Here is a 25,383-nt window from a genome sequence, read left to right on the forward strand (position 1 = left end):
TTGTACGTTGTCAGTCTACACAAAATAATGCCTTCAGAAAATGCTTAAATAAACATCTTAAAAACATGCGAAAAGGTTGAAGAATTACAGTATGTGAAACACATAATGTAAAATGTATGTCAGATAATATAGCCAGCATAAATGTACAGATACCTAAACTGAATAATTTGAATCTTGATGTAAACATGTACATACATACGTCAACACATATTCAGTGTGTTTAAAGCATATATTTAATTATTGCACGTGTAAAAATATAAAACCTTTATAGACTCTCACAGCTCATTTCTTTTCATAGAATAAATGGAATATGGTTATATTACTGTTTCTTTCTTATACACTTTTATTTCTCTGAAAGGTGAGCAAAAGTTGACTGTGGAAAGATTGTACATGTAGCTGTGTGTTACTCAAATTAAAGGAAGAGCTGATGAAATGTGGCACTCATAGAAGGCCTATTTCATTTTGTTTTCACCTTGTATTGTCTACCCATAGGTTTCACAGGAGTCTCAGTGGGTTTAGAGTAGCATGTATTTATGCTGGTTCTATTGTGCGAAGCGAGTTAAGCTGTTCTCATGTCACCAAGTTCCTTGTAGCGTTTGAATTTCCCCAGCAGTGTACATACTGAGCTATAGGGAAGTTAGTTTGTGTACTGGCTACTGCGCATGCATTAAAGCAGCACAAAGTTACCTCCAGTCTATCATAAGTATCAACGTGTGAAAATCTGCATATTGAGCGAAGTAAAAACTCATTCAGATCAGTAATTTGGTGTCCTTATATTTGAATATGTGCTATGAACAGAGAGTATTTTTCCTGTAATTTTCTGTGGTTATTCTTCTCATGAAAGAACTATAGGCCGTTTGATGATGTGAAACAAAACTTTTCTGTTAAACTGGGTAATATGTCAAAGGCACAACTTGGCATCAGACAACAGTGTCCCCTGTGTAAGTGATTAACTCCCTTTGCTTGGAGTCTGTTATAGCTCCTTGCACTGGAGATACACAACTCATCCTGTCGGCCTTGTGTTTATGTACCCTTGCACTCAGATATAGGTCAGCCCCACTTGGTTTCCTCAACCTCTTTTAACCCATGTAGTGTCAAAATATAAATCTGTAGTCTCCTATAATGAACCACGAGAATAAAAGCATGGATCTGGAGTCTCCCTTGATGAACCTGAAATGTTGAAGTTCGAATCCATAATTTCCTATGACGAACCAGGATTAATGAAGCATGAATTTGGAATCGCACACAATGAATGATCAAGACGTTCAGAGTATGAATTCAGGGTCTCTCACGATAAATCTCGAGTACTTGTACTATTGTATGTAATATAACATGAATTAGAATCTTCTGAATCACGGCAGGTATCCTCTGGATTCAGGTGTCAAGTGTTTTGAAAATGTATCTCAGAATCATCACAGGTGTCCTGACTCACATTCAGATGTAACTTATCCAGTCGTGTGTTTCACAAGACCGCCTTTGGAATCATCACAGGTGTCTTGACTCACATTCAGATGTAACTTATCCAGTCGTGTGTTTCACAAGACCGTCTTCAGAATCATCAAAGGTGTCCTGACTCACATTCAGATGTAACTTATCCAGTCGTGTGTTTCACAAGACCGCCTTCAGAATCATCACAGGTGTCTTGACTCACATTCAGATGTAACTTATCCAGTCGTGTGTTTCACAAGACCGCCTTCAGAATCATCACAGGTGTCCTGACTCACATTCAGATGTAACTTCAGGTGTAACTTGTCCAGTCTGGTGTTTAGACATCCTACCGACTCAGAATAAGGTGTAACTTATCCACTCAGTTGTTTAGGCACCCTCCTGACTTGGGTATAGGTGTAAGAGCTGTTTCACAAGTTTAACTGCCCAACTATGTCACGTATCCTCCAGTTTGTGACACTGTGCCTCCTGGACTCCTCTGAACACTTCATAATGGTGGTTTAGTCCCGCCTGAACATGAAGTTTGTAACAGGATCCTAAAGCCCCTGAAGCTTGCTGCTTCCCATAGAACACCCGCTGCACTCGAGAGTGAAGCAGAGACATAGCACACCTGAAAACACGAGCTCAAAATAAACATAAATAAACATAACAAATCAGGATGAGACATTTAGAGAAATTACCAGAACGAACATTTGGATTTTGAGAAAAGATTATGTCTCTTTTTGAAAGATAAAAAAAAACCTATAAATAGTGCATCTTGTCATGTCAAGGATAAAACTCATTACAAGTGGTTGTTATACCTTGGCTGAACACACTCACAGCCACTGTTACCTATGGCAAAGATGGGCAGGTAACTCCTCCATTCAAATTAATTGCCTTTACATATTCTGGCCAATGAAAGTGTTGGACATATCTGCATATGGCCTCACCTCACAACAAAAATGGCAGCGAGAACAAAGCAAATAATATCCAATCATTGATTGGTCAGCAATGAAAAGCTTGCTTTAATTAGGTCACAACATTAAAACCTGCAGCTATAGACCGCATGGCGCATAGAAAAGTGTACGAATAAACTATGTATATGATGTTTAAAGATGTTGAGACTTACATGACACATGGCTCCCTGGTAGTGTAGATATCATAATTTGTACAAAGGTACCCATCACTTGATGTATCAGACTGCGCCACAAAGTCAGTGTCTGAAAAAATTCACACAGCAAAGAGAAAGCCAACTAATTATTCATTTCAAAATTACAGGTAACATTTCTCTGACAGGTAACAGGACATCATCATAACATCATTAATGTTACAGTTAAAAGGACATCAACATAGCATCATTATTTATACAGGTAACATGACATCATCATAGCGTCACTAATATTAAAAGTAACAGGACATCATCATATCATCATTATATTTACAGATAATACTTATTTGACAGGTAACAGGATATCATCACAGCATCATTATTATTACAAGTAACAGGACATCATTTATTTGACAGGTAACAGGACATAATCATAGCATCATTATTATCACCTTATGGTTATGCTTGTGTACTCAACAATCTCGAAAGACATGAATAAAATTACTTAAAAGCCTGAAAACATCAATATGAATAGTGAATATGGATTTTTTGCCAAAAATCTCTGGTATAGCCTCCTCAATGTTTTCTTAGCTTTCACAGTGATACCATTACATTCAGAATCTGATGCTATTGTTCTCCCATGATCATTTAATAAATAGACTGAGAAGCCATAAACATCTGTGTAGAATGGACAAAAGCAACGTTTTATTGACCCACCCTCAGGGAACCTCCAGGCCCCTCCACCCTGGGACCGTGCTACCATGTCAACACAAGTCATCACAGCATGGTGGAGAATGTTGTCTCCATAGCGATAATCATGTGATTCAGCCAGCACCTGATTGGTTGAAGGGCTCACAGCCACAGCTCCCACAGGCACCTGTGTGCAAAAAAAAAATATTCTTGATTACTTTATTCATGTATGACTGTTCGCTGGTTGGTTAAGGTTGGTTGGTTTTTCAATCACTAGGACCACACATGATGTTGATTCAATCCCTGCAGGAAACTCACGAGATTCTGAAGCCCCACTGCTTTTGGGGGCAGCACTGGGGTCGATTCCACAAACCATTTGTGACGTAATCAAAAATTAAAATACGATCATAAAGCTTATTTTTCGGCTTCAAGGCAAAGGCCTCTCTAAAAAAAAAATATGTATCAGACGAAAAACCATTAAAAACTGTCCAGAAAAAAATTTTCTTGACAATTTGTTAAACCTAGTAAAATGTATTTGAACATTTTATTCCATGATGGGTTTTTCTGACCACAATGGGATCAGTGACGTCACATAAGGTTTTAGCTACTTAACACACATCAGACTGCTACATTTCATCATTCAAAATGCATATACATATAGATCTATGAATGAATTCGCGGATTTGACCTTGAAACGAATTATTTCAGGCAAAACGTATAGATGTGATGTAGTCGATACCAACAGATCACCATAGAATCTGATCTTTTAAAACAATTTTACTCGGTAAGAAAAATTCTAAAAAGAAATAAATCCAGTTATTTTTCTGGACAGTTTTTAATGGTCTTTCATCTGCTGTATACTTTATTTTAGAGTGGTCTTTGCCTCTGAGAAGTTAAAACTTTGTCCACCTCACCAGCATTCACTTAAGACAAAAGTGTCCAAATTTCTGCGGCCAGAACCAAAGAAGTACGTACTGTAAAGAGGTTTTAAATTTTGACTTAAGTCAGAAATGGCTTTGTGGAATCGCCTCTGGCATAACTTTTTAAGCAGTCTTACATGAAGTTCAATGGATAAAAACTGACTGTTGCCACATAAGTGAACATGTGCCTGGAGACAGAAGTCTTATTTATAACCTCAATACATTAATAAACTGAAACGTGTATGTCAGAAATTTAAGAATAGTCATTAAATTCGCCACAATTTACAGTAGCTGCATAACTAATACATAACTAATGTTGACTAAAACAGCAATCAAGGCATCAATAAATACAAGTACATAGAGTATAGTTTTGGTACCTGTCCTTTTGCCTTTGCTTTTTCGGCCATATTTATGGCTCTGCCCATGTTACTATGAATCTGTTGGAGCTCTGCGTCTGTAAACACATCAGTCCCTTTCAAGAGCTTTGCGATTCTGAAAGTGATACCCAATACAACGGCACAATATCAAATGGCAGTTCTACTGACTCTAGATGCCAATCAACACATTTAACCATTGTCAGCTTCTCAAATTTAACCAATGTCTATATTAGTACAGAAATTGGTTTATAATGAATAAATGTTGGCAGAATCTTAAATGCTCAGCATTTAAGCTGCAAGTATCACTACAAGAAATGAATAAACAGTATTTCATTTTTGGGGCATACTTGCTATCTTGTATTTGGGTATTAATTGGGGCAACTATAACTTTGAAAATTCAGATTTGGCAACACCATCAACACCACACCACACCTCATAACAATTGTTTTTACAACATTCACGATACCTATCACTGACTACTGGGTTACATGGCTTCAAGCAGAGCACAAGAAACATTACATGTAATAAATCCTTTAATACAAATTTCATCCTACTACAAAACTGTTAAGCCAATTGGTCAATGACATGTTTAAAGTGGGCCCACAAAACAAAGTACACAAGCTGGGTTAGAAAACATGTTCCAAGCCTTGGCCCCACCTTTTATCCTCGTGGAATGAGACTGGCCAGTACTTGGATGCCTCTTCAAACTGTCTCCTGGTGAGGGGGGCTGTCTCGGGTACTTTCACCTTGTACATGCCTGACAACCCAGTTGTGTTCAAGGAGAACTCCTCACCCAGTCTCTCCAGGTCAAGGGGTGAGGCAGGGATGTCATCTGGGTGGCATATGATCATTTGAATAGATGAGCCTTAAAAAAAGATGCAGTCAAGAACTAAATGCTTAATTTACAGTAATTACTTATGATTTTACTGAAGTTATTATTTTACTTATGTATGTAATTCTTGATTAAAGAAGAAAAAAATATAAACATGATGCAAATATCAGATGAAAGAGCATGAAAGGTTGGTGGCAAATATTTAAATTTATTTCATAAGTAAATATTTTACTTGACTTTTTTCTTTCAGGAGAAAAGGGTATTTGAAAATATTTCTGTATTGTGTGTATTTGGGGCCACATCTGAGTATATATTGCTTTGCTTTATAATGTTCTAAACATGGATGTGAATGATATCTAATAAATTTATTTCAATGCAAATGTGTTGATCATATCCAAATATGTTCATTTAATCTTAATTATAATATTTATGAATATATTAAAATATAAATTTGCTTAAAATTCAGGTTGAATACATTTGTTACTCCAAATTCGAGCACAAATATATTTATTAAACATGCATTACATTCTCATTTAGAACATCACTATGCACAGACAATATATACATACATGTGGAACCAAATAACAAACAGAATACAAAAATTATTTTTAAATGTCTTTTTTTCCCATTACAGAAATACTAAAAAAATGTATATATCTATATGTAAGACTATATAGCCTATATAACTAACTTTTCTAACTCTTTCATCTGAAGTGTAATTTGATGTTTTCTCCACCTTTAATGCGGTACTCAAAGATTTCTTTAAAAACTTTTCAATATTATTGTTGAAAGTTTTTATCATCATCATCATCATTAGTAGTAGTACTATCCTCAACATCATTACAGGTACATTTATACGAGTTTTCCACAATGTGTGTAAGGTATTGTAGCAACTCCAAAAAATTGATTACATGATGCATTGTTATTTGATACCAATACTTCACTTATTAAAACATATGCATCACATGGAAACTATTTTGACTGTTGATTCTGTGTTTTCAGTTGGTAGTACCTTTTCAGCTATGTTTGAGCATCCAGCTTAAAAGAGTTTCTTTTGGTAAAAAGATTACTTGTAGACTTTGTCAAACAGGCTCCTGGCCTAACTGTGAGGACCACTGAGGATTTGAGGAGTTTCTGAAGTAACAAATCTATGAAGGTGCTCACAAACATTTCTATATGACTAAAACCCAACATTAACAAAACAAATCGTGCACTGATCTACATTTGCAAATATGATGTCAGTCCATCATGTGTATGTAGAAACATAAATGTGTTCCAAAATATCTTCATAAAACTGTTTCATTTGAAGATTTTCTTCTATATCTGACTTAAAAACAAAGACCACCAAAAATTACGTTCCCATGCCGGGAATCGAACCCGGGCCGCCTGGGTGAAAGCCAGGAATCCTAACCACTAGACCACATGGGATACGCTGACAAACCTGACTTATATTACAGTTACCTGTTTTCCCTGTGCTTTTCACTCGTTTCAAATGCCCAAAGTTGCTCACTGGAAAAACGGCACATATTTCCCTGAAAGCCAGAGACAAAGTCCGTTATTCATGGAGTTAAAAATAATAGTTCTTCGCGACAAAGGCTTAATCAGTGCCTACGCAACTGACTGACTTACCTTACAAGTCGAGAGATTTCCTTCTTGTTAATCACATTAGACACTAATATGTCGACTGAAATGAAAGGAAAAAGATAGATATACGCAACAAAAAAATATGGCAGTATTTGGATAAAACAGTCATGCTTTTTGTGTGAGTGAAAATTGAACCTTCAAAATTACAGTCGCGAACTCACCCAGTCGAACACCCTCGTAGTAAACGTCCCCCAACACAGCCACTGGATGTTCGTATAGCTGTTCACCTGAAACAAAACCAGACTAATGAAGCTTACAATTTATTCCTCTAATTCTCTTTAGTTGCCATTCATCAGTTAAGACATGATGACGCGCAAATAATACCTTTGGACTTCTTGTTGTCCATCGCCATGCATGCTTGTTTTTGTACATCATGAGTTACCTTCCTTAGACCGTTAAATTTCTCACTTGTTTCAGTTTTGACGCTAAAAAAACCTTTACATCATCCTTTAAGGTGCTTTAGCGCGTTTTAAAATTGCCTACTACACAAAGATAAAATAATCATTATCCCTTAAATTCACTAAAGTGATGTCTGTGGAGTTCTTTTATTTTCGTTCTTACTCTGTAGTCATGATTTTTTACCATCCTTAAACAGACATGCGCAGAAGACATTCCATGAGCAAACCGCGGGGTTGTAGTTGTTGATGCCTAGACACTAGAAATTATTTCAGACCATGTCTAGAAAAATGTATAGTTCATGATAGCATTTGTCATTTTTTGTGCTCAACAAAACAGACATGGCCACCAGCGTGGATGGTGCGAGACAGAATAGAACTGCTGTAACACAGCACGAAGAAAGCGACGACGTGAAAAGGTGGAGTGGTTTGGCTGTGCTCGGTAGCAACAGCAAGACACTGTCAACAGTCAAAGTTGTCAGTGTCAGCTGTCAGTACATAACATAATGATAGTAAAAGCAAACCCATCTGACTACATAAAAAAGTTTAAATTTGGATGTAGTAAAGGATTGTGTGCTGTCACGTGGTGGAGTTAAGGCAATTCATTTTTAGAATCTGCTTTTCACATTGAACTTAAGAGTATGAAGAGAAGCGATTCGGTTAACTGTCAGCGTTAACATTATCCGAGATTGCCCTGACGTTAAGTTTGGGAAAATTTTGTTCGGTCATGGATGCTCCCAAAGCAGTGTCAGAGCGTATTCCCTTTGAAAAACCTGATGCAGTTGCGGTGGCATTTTATCACAGAGTTTGAGACAAAAATAACCCATCAAATGTAGGCTTATCATCAGGGCCATAAGTTTGCAGGCACTTGTGTAATGTAACGTAATGCACAAGTAGTGTGACTTTGAAAAACAAAAGACTCATTTTGACTCAGTATTTAAGCACTTTATTTTCCATATGGCTTATATTTTTGTAATGGCTCAAGGATTTCACTACATGGGTCACACAAGGATTTGAACTCGGGTCTCTGCTGCCGAAGTCCAGCGCTCTACCAACTGAACTAAAGGGAAATTCCCGCTAGCTACTGCTAGTGTAAGCAATGGAAAGCTGCTCCCGTTACACTCCTCCCCACTTAAATCCTTCCCTCTCCCCCAAGACACATCCACCTTCACAGGCCCAGAACTCCACGCTTCTCAGAACCTGTTAGGTCACACCACCAGTGTAATGGTTGAAGGAGTTCACTATGTGGGTCACACAAGGATCCAAACTTGGGTCTGTGCAGCCAAAGCCCAGTGCTCTACCAACTGAGCTGAAGGGAAATTCCTGCAGGCTACAGAAGCACAGGAAAGCTTCTCCTGTTAAATTTTTATTTGTTGATTCATCTCAAGTACAACATTGATCATTAATTCCAAGGTTGCGTGAGTCTGAGATTCCTAGGTGATGACCAGCAACCTGTGGATGGTCGTGGGTTTTTAGAGCGCGCTTTCCTCCCACCATAATGCTGGCCACTGTTGTATAAGTGAAATATTCTCGAGTATGGCGTAAAACATCAATCAAATAAATAAATAAATCAAATCCTAGGTGATGTTCAAAGCGACAGGCTGTACTTATAACCTCAACATACAAGGGCAGGTAACTACATCAGGTCTTTAAATGGAGCACACTGACTTTGGTTTGGGGTCCATCAAAGGCTGAACAAAATTTTGCCAAACCTAACAGTTGGTGCAAACTCAGACTGTGTTGAAACAGGCAAGCTAAACATACATATATACTTAATTCAATAAAAAGAACACCTACTTTATCAGTCTCCATTGATAGTTGTACATGGTTAATTCATTTAGAGCAATACATCTGTGAAAAATATCTTTATTAAAGTCGCCACCCCTTCTCACCTCAACATATTTGACACTCTAAACTGTCATGTTCTACTGATGGCAGATCTGGGTCAGAATTCTTGGAGTACCCCAACCACAGCAACTTGACAAGAAAATTGCATGAATATATGACCATACCACTTTCATTTTAACCTCCTGTCTTTTACCTCTTACAGCCATGAGGGGAATGCTAAATGGCTGAATGCTCACTATGATCCAGTGGCCTCCATCTACACCTTCACACAGTGTATAGCTCTGTCTGACATCAATGCTGATGGGGAGTGGAAGCTAATCATTGCTGACTTGGGTACCGGCTGTTATGATATGAAACTAAAGGTGTATAAAGGTAAGATGCCTATGTAACAAGAAAAGAAAGTTTCTCAAAAAAGTTATAGTAGACCAACTTTGGAGAAAATTGAGGTGGTGAATGTTTCAGAACTTCTCGGTAAAGCAGTGTCATTTGTGTATCAGGACAGGTGGTTGGTAAATTAATGTCAACACAAGTTGTCTAAAAGTCACGTGTTACAGGAGGACTACTTTTTTGACGAAAAAAAAGTTTGAACTTGAAACTCCCCCTTTGTATGGGTTGCTCAGAGTTTGCCAGTGTAGTCAGCACCATATCTAGAGTCACTTTGGCTCTGGAAAACATTTGGACTCCGAAACTGTAGGTCACCCAAACTAGACAAGCTGTATTAAAACTAGCAAGTAAATTAAACAAAAATATGATGGTTTACCAATTAAAAAAACTCTTAGAAAGCTTCCTTTTGAGTTGCATTTTTTAAAATTTCTTTATCCAGAGTAGCAGTGTCAGAATTAATGTTTGGAATCGGAGTGTTTAATGTTATTCTGGTTGTAGCCCTGGTAGTCATTGATGCTGTTTGTGGTTTTCCCAGGTACCAGTGTAATGAGTGAGAACACAATCATTGACCTCCCCACTGGAGTGGTAACCTTCTACATGGATGTCCATGAGCCCAGGACACCAGGTTTGTATCTTCCTCTTCAGCTTTTTTAAACATACCTGTACATTCACGTTTTTGTATACATTAAACATGTTACATTAGCATTTTAGACTGCTGGTGGCTTACCAGCAATGATAAGAGCGTCTGCCTCGAATTCAGGACACCTGGGATCAAACCCAGGTCAGTTCAGGTCATTACAAAGACTTGTGCTAAAAATGGTACTTGTTGCTGCCTCATTTGGCTCTCAGAACTGAGAGTTTAGAGCAAGGAAAGGGGACTGGTTGGCCTGGTGTTAGTCTAATGTGACTAGGTGGGGTGCCCTGATGATGTCTGGTGTCTTTGACGTAATGCTTTATTGGACTCGCCTTGCCAAAATAAGACACAGTATATGTACACGCACCTAATGACTCCTCGTCATCATATGACTGAAACATTGTATGACAAAAAACTCTAAGCATACAAGCATGCATACATGTGTATAAAGTAAATCCATACAGGCATATTTATGTACAAGCCATGTCGTATAGGTGAAATATTTTTGAGTACGGCATAAAACACCAATCAAATAAATAAAGAAGTGTACAAGCTATGAGGCAAGTAAAGTTTATATATGATATGGTATTGACCTTTTTTCAACTGTTTTGTCTGTAGAAGGCATTTTTTTCCGGTAATATTATGTGGAGTTATTTTTCAATGGAATTTCATTTTTCAGAACAATCCGTGCAATGTTCTATTTATGAAAACAAATTTCTTGCCTGAGATTAGATAATCAAGGTACATGGCGTACGTGACGTACTTCTCAGTCATGTCAACTTCTGGCCTTTGACATCAGACAGAAGTGTTATCAGGGACAATACATATCATTAGGGACATTTTGTGCATTTTGTAAACCTGAAAATATATCATGTCTGTATTATTTCTGACTGTTTTTCTTGTGTGTTTTTTCCAGCAATTGCAGTAGCCTCAGGCCCATATATTTATGTGTACAAAAACCTCCGTCCTTACTTCAAGTTCACTCTGCCACCGCTTGAGGTGAATAACGTGGAAGAAGATGTGTGGAACCAAGCTAAGAATGTAAGTTCCTGCTATGAAATTATAATTTTTAAAGTCATACTTAGGATTCGAGGCATTTTATCTGAGCTAATATCAGATGTGAAACATGAAACCATCTTGTATTGCTGTTAGGAAAATGATGAAAACTTGCAGGATCCATTATTCACCCTCGCATATGTAGTGTGTACATACATACATTTTGTTTGTTCAATTTTTGTTTTCTCCAAAACAAGATTTTCTGACTAATGAGATTGCAAGCTCAAATCCTGCTCTCGCTGGTTTCATTGCAGCTTTTAAATCTAGAAGTTCTCATTAATACTGTAGTTGTGAGCTCAAGTCCACCTTATGCTGGCTTTCTATCCAGTCGTACATGGGAAGGTCTGTCAGCAATCTTAGGGGGGGGGGGGGGGGGGTCATTGGTTTCCCCTTGACTCTGGCCGGTTTCCTCCCACCATAATGCTCTCCGTCGTCGTATTAGTGACATATTCTTGGGTACTGTGTAAAATTTATTTATTTATTTATTTGGTGTTTTACGCCGTACTCCAAATATTTCGCTTATATGACGGGGGCCAGCATAATGGTGGGTGTAAACCGGGCAGAGCCCGGGGGAAACCCATGACCATCCGCAGGTTTCTGGCAGACCTTCCCACTTACGACCGGAGAGGAAGCCAGCATGAGCTGGACTTGAACTCACAGCGACTGCATTGGTGTACTGCGTAAAACACCAGTCAAATAAATAAATAAATGTGCACATCTCAACACTGCCTTAAAAGTGAAAAACTGTTGAGTATACGGTTAAACAGCAAACAAATATATCAAATGCATGTATTTTTCCCCAGGATTCCATTGATCCAAGATCACTTCATGACATGCTGGAAAATTTAAGGTAAATTCTGTAGAAATCTGAGTATCTATTATCTTTTATGTTTATTTATTAATTTATTCTGATTCAAAACATTCTTATGTCACCCATCAACCTGTCATATCAATGAAATATTTTGGAGTATATTTCAAAACCTCAATCAAATAATTAAGTAAATAAAAATTTCATCAAAGGCTGTACTTAAATTAAATGTATATAAATAGCCATAGGTAATTATTGTGAATTGATGTAAGTGTTTACAGCATACATTTCTTTACACAGTATTCATTTAGTACAAACATGTATCTCTGAGTTTTGATTTAAGCACTATAAATGTAGTGTAATAAATGAATTTACATGTGATATGCGTTTGTTTTGCTACAGAAGCCAGGGTGTAACACTGACTGTCAAGTCCCTTCGCTATCTTCAGCTTGAACCCTCAGAACTCCTGCCCTTCTGTAATCTCTATAAGCATGCCCCACTCAAGAGACAGGTATCACCTAGTATGACTACCTATTGTATTGTTTTACGCCATTTCTCCACGTGTATATATACGTTTAACATAAAGCCTCTTAAATTATGATAGAGGGCGCCTCCGTGGCTGAGGTGATTAGCATGACAATGCTGCGCAATGACCCAGGTGACTCTCCAATGCAGTCGCTGTCAGTTGAAGTATAACTCATGCTGTCTTCCTCTCTGGTCATACGTGGGAAGGTCTGTCAGCAGCCTGCTGATGGTCGTGGGTTTCCTCCGGGCTCTGCCCTGTTTCCTCCTCCCGTAAAGCTGGCTGCTGTCGTACAAGTGATGTATTATTCACTATGGCGTAAAACACCATCAGATAAGTAAATGATGTATATTTGCTTTTGTGCTCCTATTTTCATTGAAAGATATATGTATGGTAATTTGCCCTATTTGAAAGTTGATTGATGATCACACTAGCATTTCACTGTGGTTGTAACCCATACAGAATACACTGTTAATGTTAGTTAATGGTTAATGGTTTTAATAAGTTACTGGTTTTGTATTTGGAATGTAAATGATACCATGTGGCAGTGCTTGGCCATTCAGAAGGGGGTTTGGTTGCATAGGGATTGATTTAGCCAATTTTAGCTCTTCCGTACATGCTGACAGTTCATTTATGTTCTAAAGAGAGATCTGCTTGACCATATAAGGCCACGCTGGAAGCTTGTGTATGCACCATGTGTGTTTATATGTTACACAGACTGTGATAACCTGCCTGGACACCCTGAAGAAGTCAGTGTCAGACGAGGATGCAATCAGCTGCTTGGTACTGGGAACAGAAAATAAAACTGTCTATGTTCTAGATCCAGAAGCTTTTACCGTCCTCACTACTGTAAGTTCAACTGGTCAGGAGGAAGAAATTTGAACTTTACAGATGATGTTGTGTTCTATGGCATGACACTGTTGTATATACATACAGTGTATGGGAGTTCAACCCCATGGTTTGCCTGAAGAGACTATATCAGAAATATTTGGCAAAAATTCCATATTCGCTAATCAGATCAAATTTTCTGTATTTATGAAGAATAGCTCAAAATATTGCATTTTGGCAAATGTCAGAATCACACATGTACTGTTTATAGTGTTAAATGATTCTAAAGTTTGAAAAAAGTTTGAAAAAGTTATAATATCGACTTCAGACTTGTCAGGTGTACTTTCTGATAAAAATACAGTATTTAGTATTTGAGAAGCCAGGCATTTTGCTGATTTCTAATAATTTTGATTTTGAACATTTCCTCTCTTCTCTCCAGCCATTCTGATTGATGCGTTTTGATTACCACCAAGTAATATGAATTGGTTTTTGCCTCACCCTCACAGATGGAGCTGCCAAGTGTACCTGTGTTTCTAAGTGTCACTGGCCTGTATGATGTGGAGTACAGGGTTGTAGTGGCCTGCCGGAATGGAGCAATATACACACTTAAACGGTAACTGTTTGTATACCTGTACTTACCTGTACTTAGTCATAAGTACCGTATATTTGGCCTAGTGGTTCGATTGACCTCATCAGAACTATACCTAAGTGTGTTTATACCAGATCTTATCAGAGCAGTGGTTTGCGGGCAGAGAAAAGCATCTTTTTGTTCATTTTATTCATATTTTGAGAACTTACTTGTCATATGGTTATATATGGTTTATGTTAAACTTGTCACCTCTTTGACATTCACTGTTAAATCTGTGTCCCAAAAATGTTGGGGCCTGAAAGTTTTTCTCCTGACATTGTTACCAGTGGCCTGCCAGGTGATGATTCCTGAAATTTTAAGTTAGGTGAAAAATAGAGAAGAAAAATAGTTATTGTAATGGCCCAGGGCCTACAGATATCACTTTAATATGGCAATCAATTGCCAAGATGTTTAATTACGACAATTTAGTCCTTTTTATGCTGAGAACATAATCGATGGGTAGTTGGGTTAAGCATCAGGATGAACGGAGATGTCATAACCATCGTCTTTATATCTGCATAAGGGCAACACCAGGAACATGACAGTCTAGCTGCAAGGAAACCAAAGAATGGTAAAATATTACTCTTCAGTGATTGGTGGATTGAATACTGGAAGGGTGGGTAATTGTGTTTTTCTGCTCAATCTGGGAGCCTTCCTGGCATAGGGGGTTAGCATGCCAGCATGTCGCAGTGACCTAGGATCCTCCTACCAGTGTGGTTGCTATGAGTTCAAGTCCAGGTCATGCTGGCTTCCTCTCCGGCCGCATGTGGGAAGGTCTGCTAGCAACCTGTGTATGGTCATGAATTACCCCTGGTTCTGTCCCACCATAGTGCTGGACACAGTCGCATAAGAAAAATATATTTGAGTACGGCGAAAAACACCAATCAAATAAATAAATGAATTCTGCTCAATCTGTTTTTAGAGGATCCGCCACAGCCAAGTACAAGATAGAGTTGAGTTCCCAGCCTGTAGGGTTAGAAAGGGTGAATAAGAACATCATAGTGGGATGTATGGACGAGACACTTCAGTGTTACTCCACCAAGGTAAGAAACAAAAAACAAGACTTAATGAATGATGAAATATCATATAAACATAGAATCATCTTGAAGAAGTTATCATTTTAGGAAGAGTAAGTAATTTGTGTTTGTAAATGTACAATGTTATTTTCTGTGTGGAACATTTCTTATGCTTATATTTATTTATTTTATTTTTGCTTGTTACCATACTTGAGATTTTTTGACTTGATGATGGCAGTCAGGTTTATGATGCCTGGGGTAAACCATCGACCTTTTCTCACATTCGGGGCCTTTGTGGCTCAGTTGGTTAGCGTGCTAGCATCGATCGCTGTGAGTTCAAGTCCAGCTCATGTTGGCGTCCTCTCCAGCCCTAAGTGGGAAGGTCTGTAGCAACCTGCGGATGGTTGTGGGTTCCCCCCGGGCTCTGCTCGGTTTTCTCCCGCATAATGCTGGCCGTCTTCGTATAAGTGAAATATTCTTGAGTATGGCGTAAAACACCAATCAAGTAAATAAAATAAATAAATTTCCCACATTCAGATGTGCACACCATATAGATGGAGGGCAGGTTTTCTTCAACTTTGCATGTGTGGATATGTGTTTGTGAACAGGGCAAGAAGCTATGGGAAGTCCGACTGCCAGCTCCTATAACCTCCATGGAATTGTTAGATCACAAACCCAAGGGCTTCGTGGCTGTCTGTGTGGCCCTCAATAACAGTGAGGTTCACATCTACAAGGACAAGTACCTGGTTAACACCATCAAGACTGAGGACGTGGTGACGGCCATGAAGTTTGGCAGATTTGGCCGAGAGGATGGCGCCCTGATCATGACTACAAGAGGTAGGACTCAAGGTTTATCCACTACTTCTAAGCTATTGGCACAAATGGATTAAGCTGGTTTAAAATGCGAAAGTGGCTTTGAACAATGTGGGGCATTTAGTCATATTTATTTGCCTAAGAATCAGCATGGCTTTAGGACAGTTTTCAGGCTTGATCCAGTTGACATTTATGTGTGCCATGTGAATGGTAACTGGATCATGTATTTTTTTTACTATTGTTGCTAATACTGACTTGACCTAAAACTATCCACGTGAACAGAAAAAATTCCTGAACTAGCTTATCTCTGCCTTGAACACCTGCTCCTGTGAACGTATGCATTTTCACAACCTGCTTCATTTTAAACTACCTCAGATTTGATCCAAATTAAATTTGGCCTTGTGGACCAGTCGTGTATTTCACATCTACATATGCCTGTTTTTCTTGTCTCAGAACTTTTGCTATCAGCATAGAACATCACTTTATTTTTCAGAGGATCAAGAACATTAGTATATGTATTTTATTACCGATCATGGGTTACCAAGGTTACATTGTCAGGCAAAAATAGACAAAAACTCTATTTCTTTGCATTACTTGGAACTACATACGTTGATGGTGGTATTGAGTGTATCCTAGGTAACCTGGATTGGTGCTGATTCAAGCCTACAAGAAGTGATAAACTTCCATTAGGGTTTACAAGTTTTGAGATCTTTTTTTACAGTTATTGATCATCTCAGAAAAATTTTAAATTACATCTGTTAGCAAGTTAATGTCTTCAAAGTGCCTGAAATTAAAGTAGGGGTACATGTAGTGTATGTATCTGCTGTAATAGAATTGAACACACTCTGCCTGGAACGAGAAAACAAAATAACTGCCTTCAGGTTTATTGTATGTATTCACAATGTTCTCACACTGTCACCGGCCCGGGTAGCACAGTTGGTAGAGCGTCCGTTTCCGGGGCGGTAGATCCAGGGTCACTCCTGAGTCGAGTCACACCTAAGACTATAAAAGAGGAAGTTGTAACTTCAGCATGAAGGGAATAGTGCAACGACTGGTTGACCCTTATCAGTATAATGGCTCGGGCGGGGCGCCTTACTTGTCTTCGGTAAGTCGTCTCAGTGAAGCAGCACTAGATAAAAGAGTGGTGGAAATCCGTCCTGCTACAAGGAGGCACATTACACGTACATGCACCCTAAGGATTCCTTCGTCGTCATATGACTGAAAAGTTGTTGAGTACGACGTTAAACCCCAAGCACGCACGCACGCATTCACACTGTCATACCAAAATTAGACTTAAATTTGTTCCTTAATGAAAATAAAATATAACACCTTGACCAATTAAGTTGCTAGTCCAGCTTTTGCTGTGTCAACTGCAGTCTAGTTGTCAGGTAGCTGCACGTGTGTAGGAAAAGTTGATTGTTTTACTCACTGCACACCAGTTTCCTCCACCCATATGCCTGTCTGCAGTCATATATGGGAAATATTCTTGAGATTAGCTTTAAACAAGGAGAGGATAATGTGACCAAAACACATGTAGTATTGAAATCTTGTTTATGTGCAGGAGGAGGACTATTGATTAAGCTGTTGAAGAGAAATGCTGTGTTTGAGGAGAAGTCGATATCTGGAGGGCCACCTGCCGCTCAGAACGTCAAACTGAACATCCCCAAGAAAACCAAACTGTTTGTTGACCAGACCATGCGGGAGAGAGATAATGGAGTGTGTAAGTCACTTTACCTTTATACTCTGGGACAGATTCCACAAACACAGTTCTGATTTCTGTCAGAATTTAAAACATTGCCTCGATGCTTCATTTTTAGTAGTGGAAAGTGAAATTTGGACTCATTTGCCTTGATACAACCTTTTCGTTTACAGGGCTCAAAAATAAGCTCTAAAATCATATTTCAGATTTCGACTCAAGTCAAAACTGGCTTTGTGGAGAAATCTGTCTGTTAAGTTACATCTGTATTTACAGGCTCATCTTCACTTCTTTTTATATTGTTTCAGTGAAGCCTCACTAAAGCATTAGTGAAGTATACATGAACCAACCAATCAAACATCATATCAAGTACCAGTACCCTGAAGCTTAGGACATACCTCATATTACACCATACACCAGCTTATGGAAAACAACTTGTGGATCCCGAGCATAAGATAATGATAACTATGAAAAGAATAACTCAACACGGTAATCTCAGTTAAACCACAACAGACAACATTTTATTCACAAATACAACAGCTGAGGAATGTGTTTGTGCATATGTATATACAGGTCTTACTTCTGTCAAGCGTAGATGATGTCACATAATCGTGAACGAAGAGTTTCTCAAGTTAACACATTGATGGTGCTTGCCTTGTGTATATAAGCCGGGAATTTCACTACCCAATGATTTTTCTGGGTTAGTGTTCTTTAGCTGCTATCCGAGCTTTCTTGGGGTTAACCAGTGACACAGTAAAAAGGGTATAGGGTATCTTGGGCTGTAGCAGTGTTACTATGACCCGAACATTTCTTGGGGTGACCATCCACATAAGGGAAGTACAGAGGCTGTCTGACCTGCATTGTGACCCAATGATTTCTTGGGGTGACCCCATGAATTAACGGACCAGTGTAAGTAACCTACAGAAATAGGAAATTCCCTCTGACATGAACAGCTTAGACTTCGGGTCTGGTTTATAACTACATAATGCCTTTGCAACTGTTACAAGGGACAACTCGTTTTAGAAATCAGCATGTTCTGGTAGTAACCCCATAATATCATAGGTGGACTGAGCACCCATGTTTACAGTGGGTTAAAACGGACATACAGAGAACATAGGACTTTAACCTTATGATTCCAGATTAACTTGAGTTACTTGAATTTCCTGCCTTTATACACTTCAGCAAGTTTTCTCTAACTTATAATGCTATTACACTGTAACAAGACTGTAGCTCATATTCCTCTATGTATGCATAATCAATCATAGTAATAAATAAAAACAATTTCATAACTCATTCATTAGTGACGTAAAACATTATAGATTTAGAGTAAAAACAAAACTGTTTATTTAGAGAGAGGCAGTGAATGCGGGACATTCACATCAAACCGAGATTTCACACTTGAATTGTGTTTTGCCTTTGTCGAGACGATGTTTGGAATTAGTTATCGCTGCACTCCATGATCTAGCTAAGATGGCTACTGTCATCAGTCTTAACATTCATCATCCGTCTGTCACTTACCTCTGCTGTGAACGGGAAGGCTTTCAAATGTGAGCAGTGCTTTCCCATCCTCGAGACAATGGTGGGGGTTCACTAGCATTGGGCTCTTTGATCCAAGATGGCAGTTCTTGGGGCTGTTTTAACTTTGAAAGAGCTGATGGTAATTCATAGACATTCCCTGTTTACATGCTCCTTGGTAAGTGACATAGCTACTTAGCTTGTTATTCCGGCAAATAGTCATTACAACCAATTTTGAAATTAACCAGATGGACAGTTTGGGAAAATGAACTTAAGGTTGTTTTGAGGTTAGTGGCAATGGAGTTAGTTTCCTGTCAAATCAAGTCAGTACCAAGCCGTACAAGAGCACATCAGATGATGGTCACACAGCTCTGTCTGCATATGATATCTGTGCACACGTTTACAAGAAGTAAGATGTATAACAGGAAAGGAGAGAAGAAAACAAAGCATGGGGCACTCTAGTGTTCAGACAGGAAGAACTCACAATCAATCTAAAACAGTTTATCCAAAGTAACATGGCTTTTCATGAATCTATTTATTTATTTGACTGGTGTTTTAGGCCTTACTCAAGAATACTTCACTTATACGACAGTTATGGTGGAAGGAAAGCGGGCAGAGCCCGCGGGGAAACCTACAACCATCCGCAGGTTTGTGTCAGACCTTTCCACATACGGCCGGAGAGGAAGGATTTTCATTAATGTAGGCCCACAAAAAAAGCCATGGATTCCATGTAAGATATGCACTTTGTTCAAGATTAATATTAGATGGGTGTTAAATGGTTTTGAGATGGATTTCTTTTTTCTTTTTAAAAAAACCACTTCATTTAAGTCACCTTTTTTAGCAAGTTAATGTCTCCAAACTACGTGAAAGTACCTGTCTTTTGTATTGTTGCTGTGAGTCGAGTCCGATCTGGAAAGAGAGGATCTATTGATTTGTTTGCTTTTCTTGCAGCTATGCACAGGACTTTTCAGCGAGACCTGTATCTTCTAAGGCTTAACACAGCCAGGAGCTATGTGAAGGCTCTGGAAAACAGCATGAACCCAATCTCCTCAGACCCAGCAGAACCTCTTAAACTCTCAGCACAGGTAAGTGCTATTTTACTGAGGGCTCTAGAGTATAGTGTGAACACCAATCTCCTCAGACCCAGCAGAACCTCTTAAACTCTCAGCACAGGTAAGTGCTATTTTACTGAGGGCTCTAGAGTATAGTGTGAACACCATCTCCTCAGACCCAGCAGAACCTCTTAAACTCTCAGCACAGGTAAGTGCTATTTTACTGAGGGCTCTAGAGTATAGTGTGAACACCATCTTCTCAAACCCAGCAGAACCTCTTAAACTCTCAGCACAGGTAAGTGCTATTTTACTGAGGGCTCTAGAGTATAGTGTGAACACCATCTTCTCAAACCCAGCAGAACCTCTTAAACTCTCAGCACAGGTAAGTGCTATTTTACTGAGGGCTCTAGAGTAAAGTGTGAACACCATCTTCTCAAACCCAGCAGAACCTCTTAAACTCTCAGCACAGGTAAGTGCTATTTTACTGAGGGCTCTAGAGTATAGTGTGAACACCATCTCCTCAGACCCAGCAGAACCTCTTAAACTCTCAGCACAGGTAAGTGCTATTTTACTGAGGGCTCTAGAGTAAAGTGTGACCACCAATCTCCTCAGACCCAGCAGAACCTCTTAAACTCTCAGCACAGGTAAGTGCTATTTTACTGAGGGCTCTAGAGTAAAGTGTGACCACCAATCTCCTCAGACCCAGCAGAACCTCTTAAACTCTCAGCACAGGTAAGTGCTATTTTACTGAGGGCTCTAGAGTATAGTGTGACCACCAATCTCCTCAGACCCAGCAGAACCTCTTAAACTCTCAGCACAGGTAAGTGCTATTTTACTGAGGGCTCTAGAGTAAAGTGTGAACACCATCTTCTCAAACCCAGCAGAACCTCTTAAACTCTCAGCACAGTTAAGTGCTATTTTACTGAGGGCTCTAGAGTAAAGTGTGAACACCATCTCCTCAGACACAGCAGAACCTCTTAAACTCTCAGCACAGGTAAGTGCTATTTTACTGAGGGCTCTAGAGTAAAGTGTGACCACCAATCTCCTCAGACCCAGCAGAACCTCTTAAACTCTCAGCACAGGTAAGTGCTATTTTACTGAGGGCTCTAGAGTACAGTGTGAACACCATCTTCTCAAACCCAGCAGAACCTCTTAAACTCTCAGCACAGGTAAGTGCTATTTTACTGAGGGCTCTAGAGTATAGTGTGAACACCATCTTCTCAAACCCAGCAGAACCTCTTAAACTCTCAGCACAGTTAAGTCCTATTTTACTGAGGGCTCTAGAGTATAGTGTGAACACCATCTTCTCAAACCCAGCAGAACCTCTTAAACTCTCAGCACAGGTAAGTGCTATTTTACTGAGGGCTCTAGAGTATAGTGTGAACACCATCTTCTCAAACCCAGCAGAACTTCTTAAACTCTCAGCACAGGTAAGTGCTATTTTACTGAGGGCTCTAGAGTAAAGTGTGAACACCATCTTCTCAAACCCAGCAGAACCTCTTAAACTCTCAGCACAGGTAATTGCTATTTTACTGAGGGCTCTAGAGTAAAGTGTGAACACTATCTTCTCAAACCCAGCAGAACCTCTTAAACTCTCAGCACAGTTAAGTGCTGTTTTACTGAGGGCTCTATAGTATAGTGTGAACACCGTCAGCAGATCCTCTCAAACCCAGCAGAACCTCTCAAACCCAGCAGAACCTCTTAAACTCACAGTACACGTAATTTACTGTAGGCTCAAGAGTACAGCATATACAACGTCTGTTCAAACCCAACAGAATCTCTTTAACTCTCAGTACAGGTAATTTATTGTAGGCTGTAGAGTAGAGCGTGAACAATCATCTTCTCAAACACCGCAGAACCTTTTAAACTCCCAGCACAGTTAATTTACTGTAGGCTTAAGAGTACAGCATAAACAATATCTATTCAAACCCAACAGAGCATCTTTAACTCTCAGCACCAGTAATTTATTGTAGGCTGTAGATTACGGAATCCTGTTCAAACCAAGAAGAACTTCTTAACCTCTCAGCACAGGTAATTTACTGTAGTAAAAAGAAAAACTAGATTTATGAACTACTTGAAACTGATGGTGTATATCATTATTACAGGTTCAAGGTATTGGGCCAGTATTCAAACTGAGTGTGCACCTCCAGAACACCTCTCTCAGCATCCCCTCCATGAACCTACTCATCGTGTTTGATTATGACAATAATCTCTATTCCTTCAGAAAATCACACATAAAGGTAAGTCTGACTAACAAATGTTGAGCACATGGTGAAACTATATTGAAATAAGTGAATAAACAGTTTCATTTTCTGCACTTACCTACACAAAAGCAGTATTTTATTTAATGGGCTTGGAATGATAGTGTCAGATTATGCAGATTAGTTATATTCCTTCTAAAACTCTCAACTGAATAACAGGCTAACAGCATAGAACTTTATCGGCTAAGAAATAGTTGTGACTTGAAAATGTGACATGATTTTGTCTATGGCTGAGTGTAAATTAACATTGTGACTACAACTATAAGCATCCATTTGTATTTTAGATTCATTGATCTACACATGCATGCCATTTCAACGTGTTCAAATAGGAGAGAATTGTTATTGTGATATGTGTTTTAGGTTCCTTTCCTGGTTCCTGGCCTAAACTACACATTTGACACCTTTGTGGACTGCCTCAGTGATAAGGGCTTGTCTGATAATGTGAAGGTACTTTTTCTCTCAGATTCAAGAAACAAAAATCATCCTCATCAAGTTTTGCACTTTTTTTATTTATTTGATTGGAGTTTCACGCCGTACTCAAGATTATTTCACTTATGTGACCGCAGCCAGCATTATGGTGGAAGAAAACTGGGCCGAGCCCGGGGGTAACCCATGATCATCCACTTATTGCTGGTAGTCTTTCCCACGTACAGCTGGAGCGGAACCCAGCATAAGCTGGACTTGAACTCACAGTGACTGCACTGGTGAGAGGCTCCTGGATCTGGACTTAATGGTATACAGACTTATATGTGATTTACTTTTATTAAGTAATGTAGCCTGTTATTGTATACATGATCAGATGCATGGTGTAAAATGAAAAGCAGGCATAGGCAAACTTTTATAGATGTACTGATGGTGTCAGTTTAGAATCTCGTCAGAAGGATATCCTGCACAGCAGTGTGTTTATGTTTTTTTCATAGAAAGCCATCATTTTTTTTCAGGTAATAAACCATTGCCAATCTACACAAGTGACACTACAAAAGCTGTTAGGAAACAAGTTACACATGTAACTGTTCACCAAATAGGGAGTGGGTTGTGGCTGAGTGAACAAGACATATTTTATCTGTAACTAGGGTCCATGAGCTGTGAGTTCAGTCCCAGAGTTAGCAGTGGAATTTGTGAATTTGCCTGCTTTCACTGTTCATGAGAATTGGTAACAATAAAAAGTCATCCATTGTGCAGTCTAACATTTGTTTTAGACCATGTCTAAATATATGGTGTGCATCATACATGGAAAAGTTTGTCAGTAACGTGCCAAAAGTCAGAAAGTTTATCCTGTGCACTGTGGTTTCTTCCACCCATAAAACTGACTGTCGTCATGTAAGTGAAACATTTCTGAACATGGCAGTAAACAGTCCAATAGACGAATAAATTTACCAGGCCCCAGGATCACGAAGATGTCTTAGACACAAGTCAAAACAGGTTACAGGTTAAATTTGTGACTGACCTTAGCAAGTTTTAGCATAATTCAGAGGGTTGTCTTGAACAATCTTTCATGACAGTCTTGAAAACTATGCTTTTAAAAATTCAAAAATAATATGATAATAATGGCCTGACTAAAGTCAAAGACAACTTGATTCTGATACATTCTGTAACGTGATTCTATTTGTTGTGTTTGTCAGGTGTTTGTCGTGAGGCCAGGGAACAGTACCCCGTTGTTAACAGCAGTCATCAGTATGCCTGTCAGTGAAACTATGGTCATTGTGTGAAATTTCAATTAGAGCTGATCTCCAAGAGTCTTATTCCAACATATATGGACTGCTCGGACTGCTCGGACAGAATTTATGCGACTTCCTAATAATTATGACGCAACGTCTTCAGTGTTATGCCTGTTTCTTGTGCTGATGTGCTCAAACAGGCCCAGGACATACTGAAGACCCAGGATTTTGGAGAGAAGATCTGTTAGCATTAAGATAAAGAGTTTTCGATGCTGGTGATATTAAAGAGATTATGATCTTGCTGAAAAAAACAAATGCTGTGTATCTACCTTTAACATTATCTATTACTGGATTGCATCAGAATTTAGTCAGCTTTTTAATAGCATGAAGGAGGGGGATCCCTGTGATAAATTCAAAGTTTAGTGACAGGGTTGGCCTTACTCTTGGGAGGTATTATCTTGTGAAATAAAGCAGCCCTTTTGACCTGAAACAGTTCAGGCCTATGTCATGTATAGTGTGCGGTTCCTTCCTATGAAAATTTGGACTGTATGTGCATGTTGTAAAGCTGATGCAATGATGATGTTGTGGACAAAGTATTGTTAGACCCGAATGTAATTGCCAGCTTTGAACAAAATCATGTCTTCATTTGATCTAGGAGAACATTGCTGTATTTTACCTGGAACTGGAATAATTTGAATGATGGGGCTCATAGGACTGTATATCAAAGTGTGTATCATAGAACTGTATATTGAGGTCGTCTTACTCTTCGTTCAAGTACCTGACCACTGGTGTGTGCATTACTTTTCGCAGACGCGACACCAATGTAATATTGCATTCCGAAGACACAAATCCTGTGATGCCTTAACTGAAGAAAAAGAGGCCAGTTATATTGTTTGGTTAATTGGTTTCTTGAAACGATTCATTAAATTGCAAATCATACAGCAATTTTGCACGTCTGATGTAGTGTATTTGAAATAGTCACAATATTTGTAAGTAGATTTTCTGTGCCATCAGGAAGTATTGATATCGCCATAAGAAAAGCACATAGTTCCCTTCAGTCATGTACTAGTATGTCATTTAGTGCTCAGTAGTGTTGTATATATTACGTTCAAATCCGTCCATAAAAAGAATCAGATTTTTAGTGATATCTATCATTAAATCCGTCCTTCTTGTCGTGCTAAATGCTTGTACTTATCATGTGCTCATAAATAATAATAAAAGGTAGCAATACACAATACCAGTGTGTACATGTTAGCTGTTGGACTCTTCACT

General features: G+C 38.8%; 2 protein-coding genes and 1 non-coding gene across 3 annotated transcripts; 1 reads left to right on the forward strand and 2 right to left on the reverse strand.

Annotated features, from left to right (window-relative positions):
• Positions 1 to 1,881: 1,881 nt before the first annotated feature.
• On the reverse strand, positions 1,882 to 7,055 carry LOC135468999 (probable inactive tRNA-specific adenosine deaminase-like protein 3). The gene is made up of 6 exons (XM_064747512.1): positions 6,814 to 7,055; positions 5,178 to 5,385; positions 4,521 to 4,635; positions 3,251 to 3,410; positions 2,555 to 2,645; positions 1,882 to 2,056 (listed from the first exon to the last, which is right to left on the reverse strand). The coding sequence occupies exons 2-6, from the start codon at positions 5,369 to 5,371 to the stop codon at positions 1,882 to 1,884; spliced, it is 735 nt and encodes a 244-aa protein (XP_064603582.1). The 5' UTR covers positions 5,372 to 5,385; positions 6,814 to 7,055.
• Trnae-uuc (transfer RNA glutamic acid (anticodon UUC)) lies at positions 6,709 to 6,780 on the reverse strand. The gene has a single exon. It is a non-coding gene; the product is annotated as a tRNA-Glu (tRNA).
• Positions 7,056 to 7,611: 556 nt separating the features above from the next.
• On the forward strand, positions 7,612 to 24,212 carry LOC135469269 (Bardet-Biedl syndrome 1 protein homolog). Its single transcript, XM_064747883.1, has 15 exons — positions 7,612 to 7,810; positions 9,442 to 9,611; positions 10,159 to 10,248; positions 11,174 to 11,298; positions 12,117 to 12,163; positions 12,524 to 12,632; positions 13,362 to 13,493; positions 13,979 to 14,085; positions 15,023 to 15,143; positions 15,725 to 15,953; positions 17,491 to 17,649; positions 20,092 to 20,225; positions 22,298 to 22,432; positions 22,814 to 22,900; positions 24,076 to 24,212. Exons 1-15 carry the CDS (start codon positions 7,734 to 7,736, stop codon positions 24,160 to 24,162), a joined length of 1,809 nt encoding a protein of 602 aa, XP_064603953.1. The 5' UTR covers positions 7,612 to 7,733; the 3' UTR covers positions 24,163 to 24,212.
• The last annotated feature ends 1,171 nt before the right edge of the window (positions 24,213 to 25,383 follow it).

This window comes from Liolophura sinensis, chromosome 6, assembly GCF_032854445.1.
Source record: "Liolophura sinensis isolate JHLJ2023 chromosome 6, CUHK_Ljap_v2, whole genome shotgun sequence".
Lineage (NCBI taxonomy): Eukaryota > Metazoa > Mollusca > Polyplacophora > Chitonida > Chitonidae > Liolophura > Liolophura sinensis.

Excerpts from the sequence above, each read along its gene's own strand:
- LOC135469269 (XM_064747883.1), top strand. The coding sequence starts at position 7,734 with ATGGCCACCAGCGTGGATGGTGCGAGACAGAATAGAACTGCTGTAACA. Across the intron at positions 9,612-10,158 it reads GAAACTAAAGGTGTATAAAG|GTACCAGTGTAATGAGTGAG; the intron begins GTAAGATGCCTA and ends TGGTTTTCCCAG. Across the intron at positions 11,299-12,116 it reads TGTGGAACCAAGCTAAGAAT|GATTCCATTGATCCAAGATC; the intron begins GTAAGTTCCTGC and ends ATTTTTCCCCAG.
- LOC135468999 (XM_064747512.1), bottom strand. The coding sequence starts at position 5,371 with ATGATCATATGCCACCCAGATGACATCCCTGCCTCACCCCTTGACCTG. Across the intron at positions 2,646-3,250 it reads GGCCTGGAGGTTCCCTGAGG|ACACTGACTTTGTGGCGCAG; the intron begins GTGGGTCAATAA and ends GAATTTTTTCAG. Across the intron at positions 2,057-2,554 it reads ACCAGGGAGCCATGTGTCAT|GTGTGCTATGTCTCTGCTTC; the intron begins GTAAGTCTCAAC and ends TCGTGTTTTCAG.